The sequence below is a fragment of the Zootoca vivipara genome, chromosome 11 (genome assembly GCF_965207765.1).
Source record: "Zootoca vivipara chromosome 11, rZooViv2.hap1.1, whole genome shotgun sequence".
NCBI classification, from domain to species: Eukaryota; Metazoa; Chordata; class Lepidosauria; order Squamata; family Lacertidae; genus Zootoca; species Zootoca vivipara.
In genome coordinates this window covers 51,079,169-51,103,383 of record NC_142594.1, presented here as the reverse complement: position 1 = coordinate 51,103,383, position 24,215 = coordinate 51,079,169, and the positions used below count along the sequence as shown (strand labels likewise).

The 24,215-nt window shown below is 43.8% G+C and overlaps 1 protein-coding gene across 1 annotated transcript in view; it reads left to right on the top strand.

Annotated features, from left to right (window-relative positions):
* Positions 1-24,215, top strand: part of CTDSPL (CTD small phosphatase like) — a 63,121-nt gene that overhangs the window by 35,103 nt on the left and 3,803 nt on the right. Inside the window, exons 2-7 of the mRNA XM_035129292.3 lie at positions 3,216-3,370; positions 7,304-7,336; positions 9,883-9,984; positions 12,541-12,597; positions 16,651-16,743; positions 21,178-21,363. Coding sequence (XP_034985183.1) covers positions 3,216-3,370; positions 7,304-7,336; positions 9,883-9,984; positions 12,541-12,597; positions 16,651-16,743; positions 21,178-21,363 — 626 coding nt within the window. The remainder of the gene's footprint in view (positions 1-3,215; positions 3,371-7,303; positions 7,337-9,882; positions 9,985-12,540; positions 12,598-16,650; positions 16,744-21,177; positions 21,364-24,215) is intronic.

The following is a 24,215-nucleotide window of genomic DNA, read 5'->3' as shown; positions in this document are numbered from 1 at the left end:
GGTTTCTCTATCTAAAAGTCATCAAGTGGTGCAGGAAGTGATGGAAGGAAATGGTGATTAAGCTATATTTAATCTGCCACAAAATAGCATTATTAGTACTATGCACTTACTGACTACTCTGATGTGTGCATCAGTTACTCACCTCCTTATTCAGCAATAATGATGCTAAAACTTCTGCAACCAGAAAGTTGCAACTAAAGCTGTTGAAGGTGCAAAGAGGTTTAATATGCTTGAGCTGAGAAACATTGGAGAGGGGAAATATTTTGTATTGTACAGGGCAATGCTATTCAGTATTTTCATTAAATCAGACTTGTGCTTTTCCTCTAGCTTGGGCAACAAGAAATTGTCTGCAGGCAGGTGCATGAATTCCATGTCCTTGAGCAAGGAGATCGGCAGAAGAGGGACATCCTAGCATAGAAACCAGACAGGCTTCAGGGGGGATTCTCCAGCCTTCCTCTGACAGCTTCCAGCAGGCCAGTCACTCCTGTGAGTTTATGTTGGGTGGCCATCCGTCATGGATGCTTTAGTTGAGATTCCTGCCTTGCAGGGGTTGGACTAGATGACCCTCTGGGTCCCTTCCACCTCTACAATTCTGTGATTTTATGTAAAAGGCTGCAGGAATCCCTCTCAAGGTTCTCCAGGAACGCAAATTGGTAGTCACACCTGATACCGTTGGCTGATCCACACACACCCCGAGTTTGTAGTGAAGTGCAGGTAGAGAGTGTTTAGGGTTATTTTGCAGAAATTGTGAAGCAAGTGTAAAACTGTTGCTGTGAATGCCCGAATCTAGATCATTCAATACAGTACCGTAGTACCTCTGGTTAAGAACTTAATTCGTTCCAGAGGTCCGTTCTTAACCTGAAACTGTTCTTGAAGCACCACTTTAGCTAATGGGGCCTCCTGCTGCCGCCGCGCCGCCAGAGCACAATTTCTGTTCTCATCCTGAAGCAAAGTTCTTAACCTGAGATACTATTTCTGGGTTAGCGGAGTTTGTAACCTGAAGCATTTGTATCCCGAAGCGTTTGTAACCCAAGGTACCACTGTATGTTCCTTTAGGGCAGGCACCCCCAAACTGCAGCCCTTCAGATGTTTTGGTCTAAAACTCCCATGATCCCTAGCTAACAGGACCAGTGGTCAGGGATGATGGGAATTGTAGTCCAAAACATCTGGAGGGCCGAAGTTTGGGGGTGTCTGCTTTAGGGCATCGCCACATTTTAGTTAAATGGGGGTAGGTGCTGGCAAAGTGGGACCACACTGTAGCCTGGTCTTGATTGCTTGCCATGCTAGCATCACACCTCCCTGTCACACCGTTGTACTAGTGCAGGAAATGTTGTCCACTTAAGCCACTTGATACCCAGTCATATGCTCTGACATGGGAACTCAGCTGAGGTACAGTGGTTTATAAAAGGTGGATCCAAATAGGTGGCTAAAATGTTTGAATATTACATTTTGGGCTTGTCTGATGCACTGCAGGCTCTACAAGAGGCCACACGAGTCAATAGAGGGACTCCTGAAACATATTGCACCTTAACAGCGTGTGGGGGAGGGAGAACAGCATTGCAAGGGGGGAAATATGTACTGTATTTACTTTAAGGGAAACTGCAGAATCAGGACAGGGGAAGCTATTCCGCGACTGACAGATTTAGCTTGTAGTCATAGGGAATGAAAACTAATCGCCTTCTGTCTCAACCCAAAATCAAATTCACAAATACCTAGCATCAAAGCCCCTGGAACAATTTGTCTACAATTTGACAGGGTTTTCTTTTTCTACCCAGGGTGACTTCTCTGGTGCCTCCATTTTTAGACCAATTGTCCACAAACACTAAGGGAGAGTAAGTGATTTCCCCCGCCCTTAAAATATTAAAGGCGCCCTGGCAAGAATCTGCAGCTGTCCTTCTGAAATTTGAGGTTTGGGTCCTCGGAAGGAGTAATCTGCCTGCAAATGTCATCCAGTTCTGCCCCAAAATAAAAGTTACAGCCTTTTTTTCTTTTTTTTTGAAAAAACAAAGTCATGTTTTGGAGACGTCCAACAAAACAGCTCCTGATCCAATTTATTTACTCTGAAGGGACTAATATATCTGCTAATTTCATCAACTTCTGTGAACTGGGGGAAATGTTAAAGTGTATGTGTGTTTAAATTTCCCAATAGTGAATTTTGGAGGGGGGGGGAGCAAAGTGGATTCAGACACCCAAGCTGAATTGGAAAGCTTCCAAACTGGCCTGAGCCAAATCAGGCTATTTTACCAAGTGCCAAATGGGGAACCTAAGCTGAATTTTGTGGCCTATATAGTGTTTGTGCTGTCCTGATTACGGGGGGGGGGGGGCAGGTTCCATGCACAGCTGACCCTTTTGCCCAAGCACTATCACAGAAGGCTTTTGAAAAAACCTTTCATTTCAGAAGCAGTTTGCTATGGAGCATGAGGTCCTGCTGTTTGTAGAACACATTTAACACACACACACCCCGCCACCGTTTCAGGCTCGCATAACTGGTCCCCCACTTATTTAAATCCTAGCTGTCACAACTTAATTACATACACAGATCATATCCAAGGCCAGAGCTGTGTCCTGAAATGAACTCTTGAACAGGTGCTTTTGACAGTCTTTGAAATGCATGTGTCAGCAATTTGTTTGGTTGTTTTGTTTGGTGGTGTTTATTTTCTCTAAAGGGCTGCAGAGGCACAGATGCCTTTCACATCTGCTGTGCCTACTCAAAGGTCCTGCCCAAATGGGTCTTAGATAGAACATTCTCTTCCCCTCCTGTATTGTTTGTCATAGTGCCATGGCAATTCCCCATGTTTCTTTATTGCATAAGAAACCAAAGAACTGCTTCATGCATTATTCTCTTGCTTGTTAAATATAAAAGTGTGAATGTGATGGGTGTCAGTGTTTGCTTCAGCATAACATGTAGCTTTGCTGTAAAAAGCCATGCCGTGAGACACACAGCTTAGCAAAATTCTGTCCAGTATATTTCTCTGGTATAACCCGGCACTTCTGTCTTGACACCAGACAGCCTTGGAAAAAAGAGGCAAAACAGTGCTTCCTGGCATAACTCAAAACCATCTCAAAAGAAGATTATTAGAAATAAGGCTTTCACCTTCAACATTATGATGTTACTTTAAAAGTAGTAGGAACACATGTAAGATCACTGAGCCATTTCTTCAAGAGCCTAGGGAAGCTGTTACACACCTCACTTCAAATGTTGCTTTTCTTTACAGTGTCCCAATGTAATCTCAGTTTGAAGAAGCAGAGGAGTCGAAGCATCTTTAGCACTTTGTTCTGCTGCTTTCGTGACTACAATGTTGAGCCACCATCTACCAACAGCACCAGTGTCCTTCCTCCATTGGTGGAAGAAAATGGCGGACTTCAGAAGGTTGGCGTCTTCTTGCTAACTTTTGCTTTTTGGATTAATGCGGGCAAACCTTCCGTTAAAAGTTGTGTGTGGCTGGATATCCTGCAATATCATTTGGAAACCACTGAGCTGCAACCATGACTACAAGCGGGGGAAATGTTGCAAAGTATGGCAGTTGATGAAACCATTTCTCTCCCCCTATTTGAAACATAATAAGTCACTTGCAGGCTGCCACAGCTGTTGAAGAAAACAATATCACTATTAATTCCATGGAAAGCCTAGCTTCTAGATGAAATGTCTGTGGTCTGGTTTAGGTTCACACCGCCCAATCAGCAAACAGGTTTCATGATCAGGAAGCACCCTGCTTCCTCCTTTCCTTCCTTAGTTTGCTGCAGTAGGTTTTTGTGATGTCATGCACCCTTAACCAAGGATTTCTTCCCAACCACGGCTTGCTAGCTAGCATTTCCCTTAATGAATTGTGATGAGAAGATGGAACAGTGTTGTTCCATTGCTGCACACAACGTGGTGCTCTCTCTGACTTTCCTTCAAATGACAACATGCAAACACACTTCAGAAGCCCAGCTCGAGGAGGCCTCCATATATTTGTTTCCACTTGGCCTTTGTGCAACTCAGCTGGATGACAGAGCACTGCAGTTGCTTTCTAGTTAGTGCAGCACTCTGCTATCTGAGTCCATTGCTCTCAGTGGTGGAGCCGTACCATCTTTAAATCACCACAAGCAACCTAGCAACTACCAAATTACCAAACAGGGCTAAGCCTGCTGTGGATGTGCTAACTTAATACCCCCCCCTTTTCCATTTTCCTTCTAAACTATTCCCAGTTGATACTTAACTCCACATACTAATTTGGGTCTGGAGTTTAAAGAGGAGCCTAGGAATTCCATGGCAGCCATTTGTGGAAAAGGAAATGATAAACGCATGCAGGTGCATGCTCTTGGGAGCAAGGGCAGAATGTGGTTGTGGATTGTTTTACATTGCAGCTCCTGTCTTTTAACTGATCTCTTTTCTGCTATGTTGGGCAGAGAAACTTGGCCATGTTGACTATTTGGGAGGCGGGAGGGGACAGAGCTGATCCAACAGTCTTTTTCTGGTAATTATAAGAAGCAAAATGTGACTTTGCCTTTTCCAATATTCTTCATGAAATTGTGGTAAAAATTCAGGAAGATTGAACTGATGACACTTAGCAAGCTGTCGGGCTGACAAACGTTTTAAATAGAGCTCACTTGAGGATATCTTTTTCACACTAGAATAGAATGAAAAATTCCTGGCATTCGGTGTGACAGCAGACTAGCTTGAGCGGTTGTTGTATGAAGCCATCCTCTAATTGGGGGGTGGGGCGGGTGTCACCAAAATTTTGGAGCATATTGCAAGCTAATGAAAGTGTTAGTACCACACACAAAAGCACGTGCCACATGTTGTTCTATTATTTTGGAACAGAATGCTTCCTTCAAGCCTGATTTCAGTAGGTAAAGGTGTGGGTACCAGGGAAGGCCTCTTTGGTGATTCTTGCTCTAATGCAGGAATCATACCCAACTGTGAACAGCCAAGCCAAATGCATCCCACCAGCCATGTATTGTAGCTTGTCATGGGATTGACTAGAGGTCTCCATAAACAAAATACTTATTGGGTCGCTAGACCCCAAGTTGTGCTTGCCTGTTGCAAATAGTAGCAGCCTCCTGGCTACACTGATAATTTAAAACAGGCAGTTTAATGGCCATGTTCAGATAACTCAAACAAATCTCATGGATTTCCTAATTTTGAATTAATACTAATACAACCTAATTGTAGGTGTTCAGTGATTGTGTAACAATTGGCTGAGTAGATAACCGTGGGTAAAACAGGAGATTGAACAGTAGTTTAAATAGAATAAAGTCAAATTTATGTTGACGGTAATAATTAAAAGAATAGTTAAATTCTGAGTTGGAAGCCTAATGACAAAATCATCAAAGGAGATGGTGTTTAAGCTGCAGGGTCCTACATACTCTACCTCTTACATGAAAAGGCCTATTTAGACTACTCAAGAATCTAACAATTATTCTTTTGGGAATTAATATCATGAAAATGCTACTTCAGCTGCAATCCTATACCCACTTGTTTGTGAGCAAGTGCCATTGAACTCGGTGGGACTTACTTCTGAGAGTAAACACATATAGGGCTGCCTTCTTAGGCTCTGTAGAAGAATATCTGCGTTGGTTCCTGCCAGCGAGAGAACTGATGGTTATTTCAGAAACACCATTGTCAGCAGCAACTTCCATAGATTGCCTATTCCGGTGAAGTATAATCTTTCCATATATAAATTTACAGAAATCAGTGCAGGAGCTTATCTCATAGACACAAAGCATTGCACTGGAGTAATTTCCAGTGCATCAGATTGTCTCTCTTCCTCTGGATCAACAAATCTGTACCCTCAAACTGGGGAAAATGTAGAACAGTGCTATGACAGCTGTGCTTGTCTCTCTTCTTCTGTCTGTAAGCCCTTTAAGGTAGGAGGGCAGGAAGGTCCAGTTTGTCACCCTGCTTGCTTGGGTGGACCTGTTATATTAAATGGAGAGTGGCAGGACCACACAACAGATGTAGACTGTTGATTCGGGGTGACAGTCTTCAGCCGTCAAACTAGGGCATTGCTAATCTCTGAGAAGGTAATGTAGGATTTGCAGCAAAACATTGAAAACGTATTTTCCTTGTGTCTTCCTTGCTTCAAGGCAGTGGCAACAAAGATATGAAACAAAATTAAGAGGAAGGAAATTGGAAGCGGGTGAAATAAGATTCTGACATAACCACAGTGACTTCAGTTGCTCAGAAAATAATTAATAACTCATTGGCACTGACACAACTGGAAGCTGTAAGAAAAGCGGAAGGGGGGTTAAAGTTATTTTTTTAAATAGACATTATGACAAAATGAAGGAAGTGTGGTTCACCAAGGCTTAGCCCCGAGGCTTAGAAAAGGGTCCGTGTCATTTATTTATTTATTTTATCTTATTTGTTAGACTTATGTGTTGCCCTTCATCATAAGATGTCAGGGCAGTTAGAGTGCATACAGAATGCCTTTTGTTAAACCTTGAATAATCTACCTGTAACTTGAATACCTTGAATAATCTACCTTGAATAAACCTTGAATAATCTACCTGTAACTTGAATAATCAGCCAGCCACTGCACATTAGGATTCAGAAGAAACAGTTTCCAAGTTCACAAGTCATCTCACATAGGCTGGCCTGAGCTTCAGCATCTCTCATATCAAAAATTTTATTAAAGGGGGTGGGGGGACTTGTCCAGGTTTTCCAGTTCAAACGATACTTTGGCACAATTTATATACAGTAGTCCCAAACCACCAAGCACTGCTTCTAGCAAGCAGAAGGGCTCTTTTTCAACTCACGAGAACAAATGGATGTCAGAAAGCATGAGTGTCTGTTGGTTTTTCCAGTGAATACTTTGTGTTTATAATGCAACACTAAAATAATTCTGAGTGGTAGGATTTTTAAAAGTTTGAAAGTGCATCCACGCACACGTGACAAGCTAGCCTGTCCTCTGTGTTTGAAAATATGGTAATAATTCTGAACACTAATTTTGGTTACGGTACTATTTTACTTTCTTGTCATCTTGGCGATTTAAATACTGCAGTACTGACTGAGCCTCTATGGATTTTCACTGTTTACGAGTATTTTTTTGTAAATTTCTTTCAAACTATACTGTTGATAATATAGGAATTAACAACTAGGGACCCACCTTTCTTACAAATGCTTCTGTTCTACTAACTGATAATTTTAGTTGCCATAGTGCTAGATCATTTTTATTCATCTGGTTTCTCAAGCAACTTTTTGCGTTTCTGTTGGAATGGTTTGAGTACTAAATCTGATACTTCCACTTATTTTTGTGTTCTTCTCTTCTGAAATACCTTACTCTGACAGTGACCTCTTTTTTTCTCCTTTCCCCTTCAGGGTGACCAGATGCAGGTCATTCCCATACCAAGTGTATGTATTTTTATTCTGTTTCCTTTTCTTTTTTTTGAATTTTCTTAATCTGGGGTTGGTTTAATCATTTATCTCTTGTGTTGAGTCTAGATTGATGTGTTTTTTGTGTTGCATGCTGTAGGACCATTCTTTTATACTAACTGATAAGATCTTAGAGGATGAGGTACCAGTAGCTGGTGAATACAAATCATATTAACGCAAACCAAACAAAACATATAAAGGTCTTCAATCTGTCTAGAGCCCCTCATTAAACCTTTGTCATGACACACTTAAAAAAATGGTAACTGCACAACAAACAGCATCAATTAACCCACAAGGTAACAAAATATAATAGATGTCCAATTTCTATCACTGTGTACAGGCCTCGCTCACGGCCACGTGTAAATGAAATTTCAGCTTCTCTTTTTATTTTTATCAGACATGGGTGTTTTTTCTAGAGTGATAAGTGCCCATGACTACCTTAGCCTTATTGGATCAGAAGAGAATTGTTCCACATTCTTGGTGTTCCTTTAATCCATTTCTCAGTGGCCTTTAGGGTTGCACCCTAGATTTAAGCACCCTTCTATCCAGTGAATTTTTGTCACCTGTATCAAGTACCTTCACCACTTTTTCTGCCCATGGCAGCCCAATTCTGCTGGCACCCACAGCACTTTTATCACAATACTGACATGTTTTTTTAAAACCCAAAAGTACTGCTTATATCACTTTAGCAGTCATGACTTGTCCCATAGAATCCTAGGAACAGTAGTTCATTGAGAGTGCTGGGAATTGTAGCTCTGTGAGGGGTCTCCTGACATCCCTCAGCACCCTTAACAAACTACATTTCCCATGATTCTTCATGGCTATTAAAGTGGTATAAGCATGTTTTAAATGCATGATGTGAATGTGGCCTTGGTGGCTATAGAAAATTGCTTACCCCACAGTAACATGCAGCCAAAGCTGCCTATGACGACCAGCTATGTGTCAAATTCCTACCACATCCCAACTACCTCACATTTCTGATCAGTTTACAGGTGCGTAGTAGAAACCCCACTACCAGCAGCCCTGTTGTTGCAGCACAATAAAAGGATATCCATTTTCAGCTATCTGGCTACATACAGAGACTTAGAATAAACACCCATCAAAAGATAAGCCACCCCATGCAGTTCCGCAATAGCCTTATTCAGCGGCCTGACTTTTATTGTGTTGTGTGTTACATTGCAGTGACCGCCAGAACAAAAGGCTGTTCATGTCCAAAGTACATTTGCAAACACTTTTGATGGCCACCAGGCAATGAAGGCCTAGCAGTGTAGATAAATAATATGTACATACTGGTTTAAATCTGATTCTGTTATGAATCAGCCATTTGTGTAACTGTTTCTAGTCTGTTATCAATTGGAGGCCTTAATCTGCTACCTGTGCAGGTACTTTCCATGTGCATAAGGGGAGTTAGTTATGGTTGGCAGGGACTCAGTACCTTGCTCATTTGGGGGGGGGGGTAGGGGGCAGTTGGTTCCAGTTGGTTGAGGAAATGCTATCTGATTTGGCCGTACCAGATTTCTGCGGGATTTGTTCATCAGCATAAAAATCATCACTTCATGGGAAGGGAGGAGTGGGCAAAGCTCCTGTCGAAAGATAAGGCAGCCTATGCAGCTGCAGCAGTAACAGCAAAACGATTGCCAAGAGATAGGGAGGGGGGGTTATGCTGCAGATCACCTCTTTAAAGCATCAGTTGCCTCCGGCTCTCATACACACACATCCTGAGAAGTTGGGAGAGGACTGTTCATGCAGGGTTTTGCCAAACCAGGTCCCATGTTTCAACTGTGTGTTTGTGTGTGAGAGAGAGAAACAGAGAGGCCAGGCAATGGGATACCGGAGGAGAGGCAAATAATGGATCATCGGTGGGACTACAATACCTTGGCAGTGCTTTTCCTGTCCCATTTTGAATTGAGGAGCCATCACACTCTGACCACAGAGTAGTAGAATCACTTGAGCTATAGGGAGATTTACTGTGGAGCTCAGCATTAGGTTTCTTAAGAAAAAAGATTAAAAGTGGAATTACGCTAGGTTTAATAAAGAATCATTTCTCTTGTTGCATTCTTGTCAGTCCATTATGAACTTTAGCTACTGGTTGTTGTGGAAGAGATTATGATGGGTGGCATTCTATGAGGATTATTCCTGAAGATCCCATTCTCCTTCAGAATTGAGATTTTCTTCATTCTCATTGTTTAGGAACAGGATTTTTTTGTAGCAACACTGAAACCCACACACTTAACTACACAAGTCGATGTTTTCCACCTGCTGCACTTCCCAAACACCTAAATACATAACAAGAGCCCTGTTGAATTAGGCCAACTAGTCCAGCACCCTGTTCTCACATTGGCCAGCCAGGTGCCTATGGGAAGCCCAGAAGCAGAACCTGAGCAGAACAACGCTCTCCTCACTTATGATTCCCACCAACTGCCCCCAACATGTCCGTGTTACTCATCAGTGCTAATTATTACCATAACAACTTCACTGAGGATATGCTTCTAACGACGCTTGGTCTTCCTGTGTCTTCCGTTCAGCCACCAGCTAAATACCTCCTGCCAGAAATGACAATATCTGATTATGGAAAAAAATGTGTGGTCATTGATCTAGATGAAACACTGGTGCACAGTTCATTTAAGGTATGTATGCTATTTAATATCCTTTGTGATAGGCTGGTAGATGCATGTATAGCCCATAATTGTCTGAAGAAGCACACACAAGTCCTACAATGGAACCTACTCCTACCTCTCCCCCCGCCCCGCCCCCGCCCCCAAATAGTTGAAATATTAAGCCTTGGGATCCAATGCTGGATGCATCAGTTTTGGAAAAGGGGGCACATGTCTTGTGTCCAGCAACAACCATGCCTTAGAGTAATGTTGTTATAGCACAGCATTTAGTGGTGATTTAGATGTATGAATAACCATGGCAGAGAGAGAGCTTCCATATAGCCTCAAAACTTGGTGCCTTTCAGTGAAGCCACCTCACACTTTGAGCTCCAACTGGTGAGAATCCACTAGGAACGCGCATGTGAAGCCTGTGGGCTTTCCAGTAAGGGAAAACTTCTGTATAGAAACACTGCATTCCTTTTTAAGGCAGAGAAGAGTTGAATGTTCCTCAGCTAGCTCTGCAGCCGTTTCCAGGAGTGCTGGCATAGGAACGAGGCTTGCCCTGATCCATGTTTTGTCTCTCGACCTAGCGGCCATCCATACCTGGCATTTTATGATGGCACCAAAACTTTGTTTCCTAGATATTCTGTCTGATAAAGGGCTGCTGTGCAGGACAGTGGAATGAGAAGCTTCATAATGGGGGCTTTAACTATTAACAAATCCCTGGGGGTCTCGAAAATGGATATAGGTGTGTGTTCTAGTATTTCGATTTTTGTTTAAGTCTCCCATTTTGAACAGGCACTCTGTTTAAGTACTGTTTTATTTTGTGCATGTACGTCAGCGGATAGGTTATATACCCTCAGCCCCCATCTTAACTCTGTCATCGTCTCCTAGACTCAGACTGTGTGTGTGTGTGTGTGTGTGTGCGTAAGTGCAAGGTGACCACCTTCTTCGTTCGTTTCACCTCATGCATATGCTGAAGTTGCCTGTTGCCCACAAAAACGTATGCTCAGTAAAACAGCCTCCATAAATTATGCCTTGGCTTGGCAGCCAATCATTGTTTCCAGGAGCTAGTGAGATTATCTCACATCCTCTAAATTCAGCCTGTCTCTTTTGTACCTTGCTTTAATACTTTGAAGATGAAGTAAACAACAGTTTGTCACCAATGTTACAATAAACGGCATGGTTGCCTTCCAGTGCCTCCAGCAAGAGGTCATGTGACATGCTTTTGGGAGAGCAAGCCATCTCGGCATAACATTTTTGACAGTCATTTAAAAAGGCTGCCACCTCAGAATTTAGGTGGAGGAATAGCACTTCTGAAGGGTACATGGTGGAATAAATTTCTCCCACATCTGATAGGGTCTTATTTGCAGTGGTCTTTTTTAAAAAAAACAATGTAGGAAAGCATTCAAAAATGAGATTCTCCCACATGCAATCTGAAGTGGAGCAGTAAACCTAATTTTGTTGCTATGTGAGTAGACCAGGCCTGAAAATGCATAGCCTTTGTCCCATTAAATACGGACACACCTTTCGAAATGTTTGCAACATGTTCTGAGTCCTTGGTAAAGGGAAAGCCAACTTACTTTCTTAACACATGGCGCAAGAAAAGCTGGTGCAGTCCTCTCTTCTTCCTGGTGGTGTTAGTTGTTAGGACTGCACTTCCTGCTTCTTTCCCCCTTTTGGAAAGAGAGTGCATCGCCAAGGTCCCTTCATTTCCGCTGCATTGTTAACCAACATTAACCAAGGCTGCCACTTTCCCCACTAACTGATCTGTGAGCACGGATGTCAGAGAAATCCAGCAAAAATGGAAGCAGGAGTGAAAAAATGAACCATTTTGGCTTTTTCCGTGCTATGTCCAGAATGGAAATCAATCCAGTGAATAAGATCAGTGTTCGTTGTGCTTACTTTCAGTCCTCAAATGATTATGTTCTACCACCCTGTTTGCATTCTGTTTCCTTTGCGTTGAAATGAATGGGGTAGAACAGCATAAAGAATCATAATTTATGTAATAAGTTACATAGTTTCAACACAGCAGACAAATAACTTAGTTTTTGGTGGAAGGCGAACTGCAGCGGAAGAGGGACGGCACCGCATGTCATGAATACAAAGCAGATCAGAAAATGATGCTTTCTTCCATCCTTGCTGCAGGGGACCAGTCTCAATATTGTTCAGACGAAGGGAAGGTTTCCCACCCTGCCCCTTCATGCAGCAGGCTGAAACCCTTATCTCCTGCCTGCTCTACCTGATGGCTCTGTTTGTGGAAGCCAAGCAAACGCCGCCCCACCTGTGTGAGCACATGAATGAAAGCATCCTCCGACACCCATTGTTTCCATATTGCAAAAGCTGAAAGCGCAAGTGTGTTTGTGCAATAGATTTGGGTTTGTGTGTAAATATGTGAACAGGATGATTTTCCAGCTCTTTGGCAGTTGTTCTGAAGGAGTTTTCTGTGCCAGTTGTCGTCAAGGTTTTGCAGGCTTCGACGGGAGCTGTGCTGTCACTCCCAGTATGTTTCCCTGGAGCATGTGCTTATGATAGTACAGACTGTTCATGTTTTCTCAAACTGATTTTATTTTCACTTTTACCCCCCAGCCAATTAGCAATGCAGATTTCATTGTTCCCGTTGAAATTGATGGAACCATACATCAGGTGAGCATTGCTGTTTTCTATTCACCATGTCACTGGTTTTGGGTGTGCTGGTATTCCCATGCAGCTTTTCATGTCTGGGTAGCTATTGCTGGGACATTGTCTTTCCCTCTTTATTTTACTTTTGAGAATTTCAGAAGCCCTTCCCCATCATCAGGAGATACATAGTGATCCCACAGAGTAACCCTGCCCTCAGGAAAGGGAAGGAAATAGCTGTCCTGTCAGGATAGAAAATCATGTAAAAGATCTCGTTATCTCGGAAGACCAGGAAATGATGAAGCATCTTTTAACTGCAACTATAACTGGAGAGAAAAACTAGGTGGTTGGATGACAGGGGTTTGAGAAATGATAACACTTGAGTATAGAGTAAAAGAAGAGAGGCAGCTTGACAACTGGAAATGGAGTCTCTTTATTATGTATCAGTGTTAACAAGACACCAGAATATGCTCATCAATACATATTATTGAGGACATGGTAAAAGTGTGTATAGAAACTGGACCCATTATCAAATAAGTTTATAAAGTGTTCACATGTGGGGGGGGGCTACATTTTGTTTTCCCCCTCTCCTGTTCCATTAAAAAGCCAATAATTGAATGACTATGTAAAGTAAAACATTGTCAGATTAAAAGAAAAGAATAGATATATATTCACCCTGGAGTTCTTTCCGACGAGTTGGGCGCATCTAAAGAAAGGTGTCGAATTATGAAAGGATGGAGTTTGAGAACTAACTGACGCATTAAAAATAGCATGTCACTGGGGCCAGATGGCATTCACTTGAAAGTCTTTGCACTCGGATTTGAAATGGCTGAACTGTTAACTAGAATATATAAGTTATCACTAGAATCACAGAGGAAAGGGGATCTTGTGTGTGTAGACACAAGGTGAAAGGGTAGGCGAGAAAAGATTGCCCAATCGGTAACAAATTGTTTGCACACACACAGAGCACATTGTTGCGTGATCTCATTAAGAACTTTGAACACAGACTTGTTCACATAACTGATTCACTTGACTAGAGAACTTCTGCCTTTGTCCCATCTAGTTGATAAAACTGGTTTCTCTAATGTATCCATGTGTCATATGGGATACAGGATGGGAGGCTCCCCCCCCCATCCTGCTGACCAGCACTTCGCCCAGTGAGAGCAGCAGCAGTGGGTCAGGTGGGAGGAATGAGGAAGTTAGCAGGGTGGAGGAGACAAGGCTCAGTGATGTGGGAGAGCCCTTGCGCCGCCTTGATCAAGAGGTGGAGGGGAACAGGCAGCCCCTTCTGGCGCCCGGATTAAGGCGCGCCACTAAACGTAAGGTCGGGAGGAGGCGTTTCGGGGTGCCCAAGCTCTTATCCTGGTCACGCAACAGGAAACATCCACTCCCGGATTCTGCAAGTGACTAGGAGGTCATGTTTTCTGCTATCTCTGCACTGTAAATACTATGCACAATAAAACCTTTAAAGACAAGTACGGACTTGGGTGTCCTTACTCCAGAGTAGCCGCAACAACACCATTACACCATAGTTCTCAAAAGAGTGGGCAGGAGAGGATGTCAAGTGTGAGAAGATTCAAGGACATTCAAATAAACATTTCAGTGTAGTATAGCATGCATGCATGCATATATATATTTGCAGAATGTGGATAGATATGAAACAGGGATTTTCAACTCTGACAAATATGAAATATCAGAAAATAGAAAGGCTTCTTTGTGTTGATGAGGATACAAGACTCAGTTTGTCTCCAATTAAACCTAATATGAATGAGATTATCCGGCAAAAGCAAGCTTGTCCCTCTCATTGAGTTTGTATACTGTACATACCTATATAAGAGGCTCGTTTCTAGTCATTTGGGAATGATTTATGTTCTTATGTAGCTGCATTGTTTTATACTTTCTGGATGTCCCATGATCATATTCTAAAGTAGCTGTGTTGTATGTTACAAATCAAGCACTGCTGGGAGTTGTTTCTTTTTTTTACACAATGTATTTCTTGTGAATAACAAAATTCAGTGTGGCGTGAACAATTTTTTATTCTGAAAGTGTTGCCCAGAGAAAAGCCAGGAGGAAAACTTCCACTAAGATTATTTTCATGATGGGTTGCTTGTTACATTCTTGTTACATTCTTGTTTAAATTGGTTTTATTGGAAACTGTTATATTTTATAAACACATTTTGTTGTTCAGCAGGATAAAAATGTTTTTTCCGATATGTATCCACACCATTCATTTAGTCAGTTGTTTTATTTTATGAAATTTGCCCTTTCTCCCAAAGGAGTGCAGGGAACCAGTTCTCTCGCTACAGACTTAAAAGGGGTTGAACATTCATTCTTTTATCCAAAGGGGCTCTATGAGGAGACCTGAAGTTCTCTTAAGACAACCATCTGATCCTTCATTCCCATGATAGTATGGGGCAAGCTATGACAGTTAAACAGATTTAAAACTAATATATATTTGTTGTTGTAATAGGACCTGGGTCACCTGCTATCCACAAATTCCAATCTTTATTTATCAGTTCTCTGCCAAATCAGTCTCACGTGCCAAGGTAGCACTTTCCAAAGATAAGAAGTGTAAAACTTATGGGGTAGAATTGTAAATTGCCAGCATAGAGCAAGAGGCTTTTTTTTAAAAAAAAAAGTGGGACAATTTTCTCTTCTCCCCCCCCCCCTCCAAAAAAAGAGAACAAGATGATCATGATCCCATATTGTCCTCCACTACAGACAGGGTGATCCTTCAGCAGTTTTGCAGGTGCTGCCTACAGTATTTGCCCATCTGAATAACAAAGCATCTTCTGCAGTTGCTCAGTAAATTTCTATTCCAGTCCCATGACCACTTGGCACGGTTTTCTGCCTTCAGAGTGCTGTGTCGCTGCCCAGCAGGCCTATCTACATTAGCATTGAGAAGGACTGAGGAGTGCACTAAAATGTGTCTAAGAAACATCCAAAGGCTCCTTTCTTTGTGCGAGAATCGCTGTCGTTTGAAAAGGTTTTTTCAGTTAAGAAGTTCTGGTTTGGAGGGTGTTTGTGATGAGTTAAATTGCATTTCACAATATAAACTGTTGTACCACTGAATAATGTTTGGGGAGAGCTGCATTTTCTCGAACACAGAAGTCATTCTCCATCCTCTGTCCAGGATGATTGGGGTGGGGAGCTCAAACAAAATGTAAAACATCTAGCAGCGTAGCTCTGCATAAGACCCAATGATCTGGGGCTTTGTTTTTAACAGTAGTAGTATTTTTTTGAGCTAAGGATTCTGGTTTTTGTTTTTCTTTTAATCACAAAAATAGCGAGAGGGAAATAAGAAGAACGAGGAACATGTCATTTGAAAGCTGTGTGCATGACTTTAATATGTGATGACTTTGTAGTGCACATTCATTCCCTGAAGGGCAGTGCTCCTTGAATGATCTTTCCAGAAGAGGCTGTGACCTGGTTCAAGTAATCCAGGATAGGCTGTGTGCATTCTAAATGGCCTATCCTTGATTACTTGCACTGGGAGGTAGCCACAACACAGTGAATGCGATGCTGAGAGGTTCCAGTCCATGTGTCTTCTCCCAACTCTTAACAGCAAGAAGACCAACAACCAGATATATTGGGTACCAAAGGCAACTTTGCTATGTTTGTCTGCTTCGCCATCAAGGATCCAACGTTACATTAAACATTGGGGGGGGGGAGAGAGAACATGTGCTATATTGTTGTAATGCTCATTTTTCAGTGTGCAGATGTAACACCGTTTCAAGCAAATGTTCCTTGCAAGCACTAAATGTCCCAGATGCATTGCAGTTTCCATTGCTTAGAAAGACAGCTCTTTTATTTGGTTCAGTTAAAAATTGATTGTTTGCAAATGGAGAAAAAATAAAGGACAACCGCAGCTGCCTTGCTTTCCATGCCACTGTTATTTTTCTACTCCAGTTACCCACCCTGCAAGCTTGCTTTGCCTATCGCCTTTTGTGCAGCAAGTAATAATAGGGCCCATCAACATCTCTTCTCTGCTGATTTAATCCCTGCGGTGTGTTTCCGCTTGTCCCAGAGTCTCAACCTCTCTTCTTTTCCCACCCTCCCCTCCTCCCTGCATCCTTCCAGGTTTATGTATTAAAGCGACCACACGTGGACGAGTTCCTCCAGAGGATGGGAGAGCTCTTTGAATGTGTGCTATTCACAGCCAGTCTAGCAAAGGTAGGTCGCGTAAGTCTTGCCAGTGCCTCTCTGTGTGTCTTGGTATATTTTACCTCCTTTCCAGGTACCTCAGAAACTGGCCGGAGCAAACTTTCAGAGCAGCTGGAAGACCTTTGCCACTTAATAAATAAGAGCCGCTCCTCTTGAGAGCCGCCCCTCAGAATTACGGGGCGAACTGCTTCAGAAGAGTCACTGAACAAGCGTCTTTCGAAACCCGAACCCAGAGCAGCTCATCTAGGCCAAGAGTGTTGCCAACATAGGCAAACCTCTCTCTCTTTATCCTTCGTGATGCCTGAAGTCCCCTTTGAGGACTTTAAAAAAATAAATATATTGGGCTTTCTTTCCCATTGAAGAGAAAATAATTGTCTTAATCTTCCCCCCCTTTCTCCCCTCCTTGCTTTATTTGGCAGCGTGTACTTTTGCCTGCTAGTGTGTGGGTAAGTGTTCCCATGGTAACAATATCACATATGGGCTTGTCTCATAATGTAGCCTCCATGTATTGCTCATGATGGCAATATGAAAGGCCTTTTTTATATATATAGTTGCCATGGTTATGGAGGGTGGGGAGGGGTGGGGTGGGGAGAATGGGAATAAATAGCTTATTACATAACGTAGTATTCCTAAAGCTGCACACAAATAAAGTGTACTGGGTTCTAACGCAGTGCCCGTACAGGCAACGAATAGTCGGGGCTTCAACTAATTAAAGAATACAGAGCACACCTTACCAAGCAGCATTTATAACGTATAAGTGCTTGCAAAGCTTGATGGTGATATTTGCATTGGTGGGTTTGTGGCAGGAGGAGCCAGGAATAATTCCACATTTTGTGTGCACTTTGGAGTAGTTGTAGAAATGCTAGTGCATAGAGCACAAGCTCTGCAGTAGAATTAGCCGTCTCTAGAAGCCGTGATGTTTGCCAGTGGTGTCTGTAGTGGCAATAGCAGCACATTCCTGTAGAAAACAAAGTCAAACTTTTGCAAACTCCCACCGTATTGGATAAATTGGGAGGTGGGGGCTAACTACGTTGCCTCAGCTAGCAGATACTTGGAAGAGGCTTTCCACATATTGGCAGTGTGCTTCTCTGGTCATTGGAGAAGAGCATATTGTTTGCAACAAGGACTTGGGGAGCACATGTACTGCTCCTGCAAAGCAGCCTCTTTTGCTCCTGGCTTCAGGCAAGTTCATTTTGTTGGGCACAGTCTCCTGGTGGGCACTTGCCGGCAGAAAGCTCAAGCTCAATTCTTCCCCTGCTTGTCTTTTAGCAATCACTTTTCTCGGCTACAGCCTTCAAGTGCTTCAATTAAACTTGCCATGAAATGAATCTTTTATTCAAGTCGATATAGCCAGCTTTTATTCAAGTCAATATAGCCAGGGTCAATATACCTGCCATTCGTTTTTCGCATATGCCTAGAAACATGGCTGGGGAAGGGGTGTGCACCCCAGCATTTGGGGTCTGAGAAATCGGGATTGGCTTCATTCCTCCGCATACCCTACCCTCCAGTAGACTTTTGCATGCATTGCAATGAGTGCTTGGGGGTGAAGTCGCCACAGCATCCTCAAGCTTGCCTATTAAATCTTCTTCCTGTTCAGAAGACAGAGGTGGTTTCTGTAGCTTAGAAGATGATAGCTAAGACTTGGATCACATCCACACCACATTTAAAGCACTCTTCTGCCACTCTAACACTTCCCCCAAAGAACCTTGGCACTTGCAGCTTGTTAAAGGTGCTGAGAGTTAGTAGGAGAACCTTCCCAGAGCTACAATTCCCAGCGCTTTTAGCAAACTATAGTTCTCAACATCTTTGGAGGAAGCCATGACAATTAAAATGGTATAAGAGTGCTCTAAATATATTGTTTGGTTGCGAACTTCCAGTTCTACGGAGCGTGAATTTTGTGGGCCTGGTGTTAGGATTTCTGTTGACCAAGGGAATCAGCATTCTGCACAACTCTTAACCTCAAATTAGATTGTTGCTTTTCAGTATTTTGTAGACTTTGGACTGGTGAAGTATGCTTTTGCCTTTGCATTGGAGCTTTTTCTAAAAAGATCTGAAGATCTTGTTGGACTCTTTCTAAGAAGGTCTTTCACACTGTTAATACAATGGAGGCTGCTTGTTAGTTAACAATCTGCCTACATTGCCAATGTGATTTCCTATTACAGTGGTACCTCCGGTTGCGAACGGGATCCGTTCCATAGGTCCGGCTGCATCCCGAGGAATTCGCAACCGGAGGACCGCTTCTGCGCATGCACGTGCAGTGAAACCCGGAAAAATACTTCCGGGTTTGCCATGTTTGCATCCCAAAGTTTACGTATCCAGAGGAATATGTAAGTGGAGAGGGATCCAGAGGGATACGTATGTGGAGGTACGACTGTACTTGCATTTTGTTGTCTGCTTTGTTCTATAACTGGGGGTAGGGGTGCTAGTTAGGGGACTGTAAATATAACATTTATAGTATTTATAGTCAGTTATAATAGACTATAATCACTAACATATATTCTCCCTACAGTGATTATGAGTTGTTTGGAAAGCGCCAAGCTTTCCCTCCTCTGGGTGCCACATCAATCTGAGTTCAGTGGTGCAAATCCAACGTACAATTAAGATTAGCTATGAACTGTCATTGCTACAAGAGAGCCTCTGCTCTCACCCCAAAAACCTTGAACCCAGGACTCTGACAGCAGCACACGGACTCCTTCCTTCCTTCATCACTTAGGCAGCTTTAACCTTCTCCCTCACTCCTAGTAATGTTCAAACAGACTTCACCAGTGTTTCTAGGTTGTCTCCTGTAGCTCAGGCTGTCATTCCTCAGTTCAGCATTGAAAACAGGTTCCTGCTCCTGGAATTCCACATGATGAAGCAAAATAGGAGTTTTCTATACTTACCTGGCAGGGGAGACACCATGATCAAAACAGTAGTTTTCTTTTTTAAAAAAACAAAAACAAAAACATTTATATTCCACTTTTCCTCCAAAGAGCTCAAAGTAGTATACATGGTTCTCTCCCCCCCCTTTCCCACCTCCATATTTTATCCTTCGAGGTAGTAGGTTTGGTTGAGAGATGATATAAAAGTTGAGTGTAGGGTTTGCAGTGCGATAGGGCGTTATTTTAATTTTGGCCTGGCTCAGCCCTAGTCCATATCCCAATGTAATATAAGGTACATTTTAAGGAAGTGCAAAATAAGGCTCTACTCCTTCATGTACCAGTAGCGCAAAGTATATTTGATATCTGTGTAATGACTTTTCCCCACCTCTTCCTGTGAACTTTTTGAGGGTCCATTTCCTGCTCATGCCACGAACCTCTGCATGGCGCCTTGGAGAAGCCACACCAGGATCTCTAGGCCAATTTGGCTTCCCTCACCTTTGTCTTTGGAACCAGACTTGGTACGAGTAGCTTAGAATGGATATCGTGGCTGTACTTAACCCTGTGACTGTGTTTGTCAAATGATTTGCTAGACTTCGTTGGGCAGCATTTTAGCTGAGAAGAGTGGCCAGGATGCCAAGACCCAGTGACAGTTGTTCTACAAGATCAAAGGGGGGGGTGTTAGCCTTGCTTTCCTTGAAAACAGCAGCTCCCCGCCACCTTCATGCTTCACGGCTGTTTTAGAAACTGAGCAATGCAGCTGTTGAATCCTGCTGGGCTACTGCAAATTTAATGTGCAGTTACATAAAAGAGATGAGCTGCTTTTCCACTGAGTTGGACTATCTGGGTGAATATGGTCTCCTCTGAACATAAGACCACAGGAAGAGCACTGCTGGATCAGGCCAATGGCCCACCTGGTCCAGCATCCTGTTCTCACCGTAGCCATCCAGATGCCTTTGGGGAACCCGCAAGCAGGACCCGAGCACAAGGATGGAGTCGGGAGTGTTTTCTTTCGCCTCAGAGCCTCCTTCGTAATCTAACATGGCCCTTAGGGATGTTTTTAAACGGGCCTACCATATACTATCTCTCAGAAGTAAATTTTTAAATAACTTGCCTGTCGCAGATGCTGTGTGCACCTTGCCTTTGACTGCCCTGACTGTGTTGAGACATAAAAAGTATATTAAATGATTGTTAACACATAGAACACATAGAACAAAGGTGTGTGCGTGCGTGTGGAAAGATTGGGGTAGTCACTCGTCCTGTTGAGGGAGGGTCACTGTATTAAAGGATACCCACAACCTTTTGTGAACGTTTACTCTGGAGGAAGGTGCTTGGCTCATGTGCAGAGCACCACAAACCCTCTTCACAGAGAGGGAGGGCCAGGAGTGCCACCCCCCCCCCAATTCCTGTTGCACCTTCATGTCTCAGGCATCTGACAAGAGCTTCGTCAAAGCCATGTTTCCTATTCTTCATTTTGGCTCATTCAACATCCGTGTTGAAAAGAGATGCTTGATTTTCACAGGGTTACATATGTCTTCACCGTGTGGCCTCTTCTTCTTCTCCCGCTTCCTTTCTTTAATCAAAGTATGCAGACCCAGTAGCAGACTTGTTGGATCGCTGGGGCGTGTTCAGAGCTCGGCTCTTCAGAGAATCCTGCGTTTTCCACAGAGGAAATTACGTGAAGGATCTAAGCCGGCTCGGGCGGGAGCTGAGCAAAGTTATTATAGTGGATAACTCCCCTGCATCTTACATCTTCCATCCTGAAAATGCAGTAAGTACTAGCACTTTGCAATAAACGGGAGTAAATTCTTTTGTCTCTGGGTTTGTTTATTCAGGCATTTGCTGCCTGCTAAGATGCACAAGTGCTTGCTCTGTAAAATGGAGCACGGCAGCAGCATCAACGCCTGAGGAGCAAACGCTATAAAATGCTTAGGTGTTAAGAGGCAAGAGATGGGCAACTCTTTTGTTTGTGTCAGAAACTCATTGCATTCTGTTTCTGAGCTTGCTTGAAAGATGCCAAGAAGGTGTTGACCAGGAAAGTAGGTGTTTTTTTTCTTCCTTTTTCCTGGATCTTCAGTGCAGACAACTTGGTCAGGAGTGATGAGGCCAAACTAGACAAGAGGCACAGATTCATGACTGGATCTTGCAACGTTTTCCATACACACATACACACAGGGTGAGTCATTTAAAAGAGGCCCCGTGGATACAGAGTACACATGTTCCACAGGGCCTCTTTTAAAAGACTCACCCTGTATATATAAAGCACTGGGAGGTTTTTAGGCCAATTAATTTGGGTAGTGAAAGCAAAATGAAATAGTGCTGGGGAGAACAAAACCCAGTGCCCCAGTGGGGATGTGTCAGAACAAAAGAAGGGCCCGCTGTGTCGGGTCAAAGGAATACCTAGTCTAGCATCCTCTTCTCACCGTAGCCAACCAGATGCTGTGCAGGAAACCCAAAGAAGGCCTGAGCAACACACTCTTCATTTTCTTTTGAGTGGAAAAGGGGTGACAACCCCCTCAACAGTCACAGGTTGATCCGCACAGATTTGAGAGGCCCGCGTATTTGGGGTGTTTGCACCCACATTTGGCTACACCCACCCCTGGCATGGGACGCGGGTGGCACTGTGGGTTAAACCACAGAGCCTAGGGCTTGCCGGTCAGAAGGTCAGCGGTTCGAATCCCCGCGACGGGGTGAGCTCCCGTTGCTCGGTCCCAACTCCTGCCAACCTAGCAGTTCGAAAGCACGTCAAAGTGCAAGTAGATAAATAGGTACTGCTCTGGCGGGCAGGTAAACGGCGTTTCCGTGCGCTGCTGTGGTTCGCCAGAAGTGGCTCTGTCATGCTGGCCACATGACCTGGAAGCTGTACGCTGGCTCCCTCGGCCAATAAAGCAACCGCAACCCCAGAGTCGGTCACGACTGGACCTAATGGTCTGGGATACCTTTACCTTTACCCCTGGCATGTGGCCCCCTGGCATGTGGCAAGGCAGGGAGAGCAGCCGTCTCCTCCCAGATATCTAAACCACGATCTGCATGAGTTCATGGAGAATTTAAATCAAGGATACAAGGATTATTACTCCACAGTGTGCCAGTAAGGAGAGAGCATCCTTCTCCCATTGGGCATTCTCCTCTCCCTGTCCTCCCTGCCTTGCTTATGCAGAGGATCATGGCCACGTTCTTTTATTATTTTCTGCTACCTTGTGCTATAATTAAGTTGTTCCAGAGCTCTGCCATAGTTAAGGAATCCTGGGAGGGAATGGGAATGGGGAGAGGGGGCAGGAGAAGAAGCTGTGGCTCTTTTCAGCAGCCTATTTCAGAGCTGCCGAGCCCTTTTTCTTTTTTAGTCTCTGATGGCAACTAGGCACCTGGATTTTAGGGGCTCCTGTTTACTCACCCCCTTGAAATTGGGGAAAGCTTGAGAGCCGAAGGAGTATACATACAGTTCTTAACGATATTACAGGCTTTTTAGTCTTCCAACTGTTCAGCTCTTTGAGACCATTTGGAAGCTGGTATTTTCACATTCTTCATTGGTTGTTTAATTTTAGAGCAGCTAGACGTTATCTTACATAAGGTACCAAATGTTCAATGTTGGGGGGTGGGTCTGAATGATACCAAATGTTTGTTTTTGTGGAGCTGTGAATGAACTCTGAAAGTGACGGAGAGGGAGAAGGAGAACAACAGCTTTTCACAACCATACAGTTATCTGTATATGTCGGGAGAGTACAGAGCCACCTACAGAAGCACCAGAGACAATCAAGTTTGTATTGGCATGTGGTTTCACAATGGCCAGGTTTGCATGTTAGAGTGAACTCAGAGTATAGCCTACTGTGGCGGCACAAACAAGCCAGCAAAAAGCTCACAGCCGCTTTTCTCCTCCACGGACGTGGGGCAGTAGCTATGCTTACTACTACTTGGCTTAGTGGTTTGTCTGAACCTGGGGTTGTGGTTCTCCGGGTCTCTTCTCCTTAACCATGACCTGTTGCAAACCTCAGCTTTGCTGCACCACATAATGCCTGCGGAGAGCAGCAAAGCGACTGCAATGTCTTCCCTGGGAGCCAGCGCACTCATCCAGTGCTCCAGTTTGGCTTCGCATTCGTCAAGGGTGCTTCACAGCCAGAGGAGTGCACACAGCAGAGACTTGACTCTCTATTGTCAAAGATAACACAGTCAGCTTCCTCAGCTCTGGAGACCTGCGCGCACCCATCTAGCACCCAGGCAGTTGTTCCCAGCTCTGCGCTCTATGGAGCAGCTGCAGCAGCAGCTGGGGACCACTCCCCCTCCACCAGTTTATGTACCTCCCCCTGACGTAGCCAGAGACTATGCCTGAACGGAAGCTGCTTCTGGTCTTCCCACTTCAGTTCTCTACTGCTTCTGCGGGAGAATGGTACAGAGGAGGGTGGGAAAGGACCTGGCCTGCCTCTTCCTCCTCTTCCTCCAGATCTGAAGCTTCCCCTGGCTATGATTCCCACAAACCCCTGCCCCTCTGCCCAAGTCAGACTCCATCTCCCCTTCCCCTACTGCACAATCAGTGTCATACCAGTGGCTGACATGGCATGCTAATGTGGCCAGTAAGAGTTCTTTACCCACTGAATTATATATCCCTGCCTGATCCCATAGAGTCTGGGT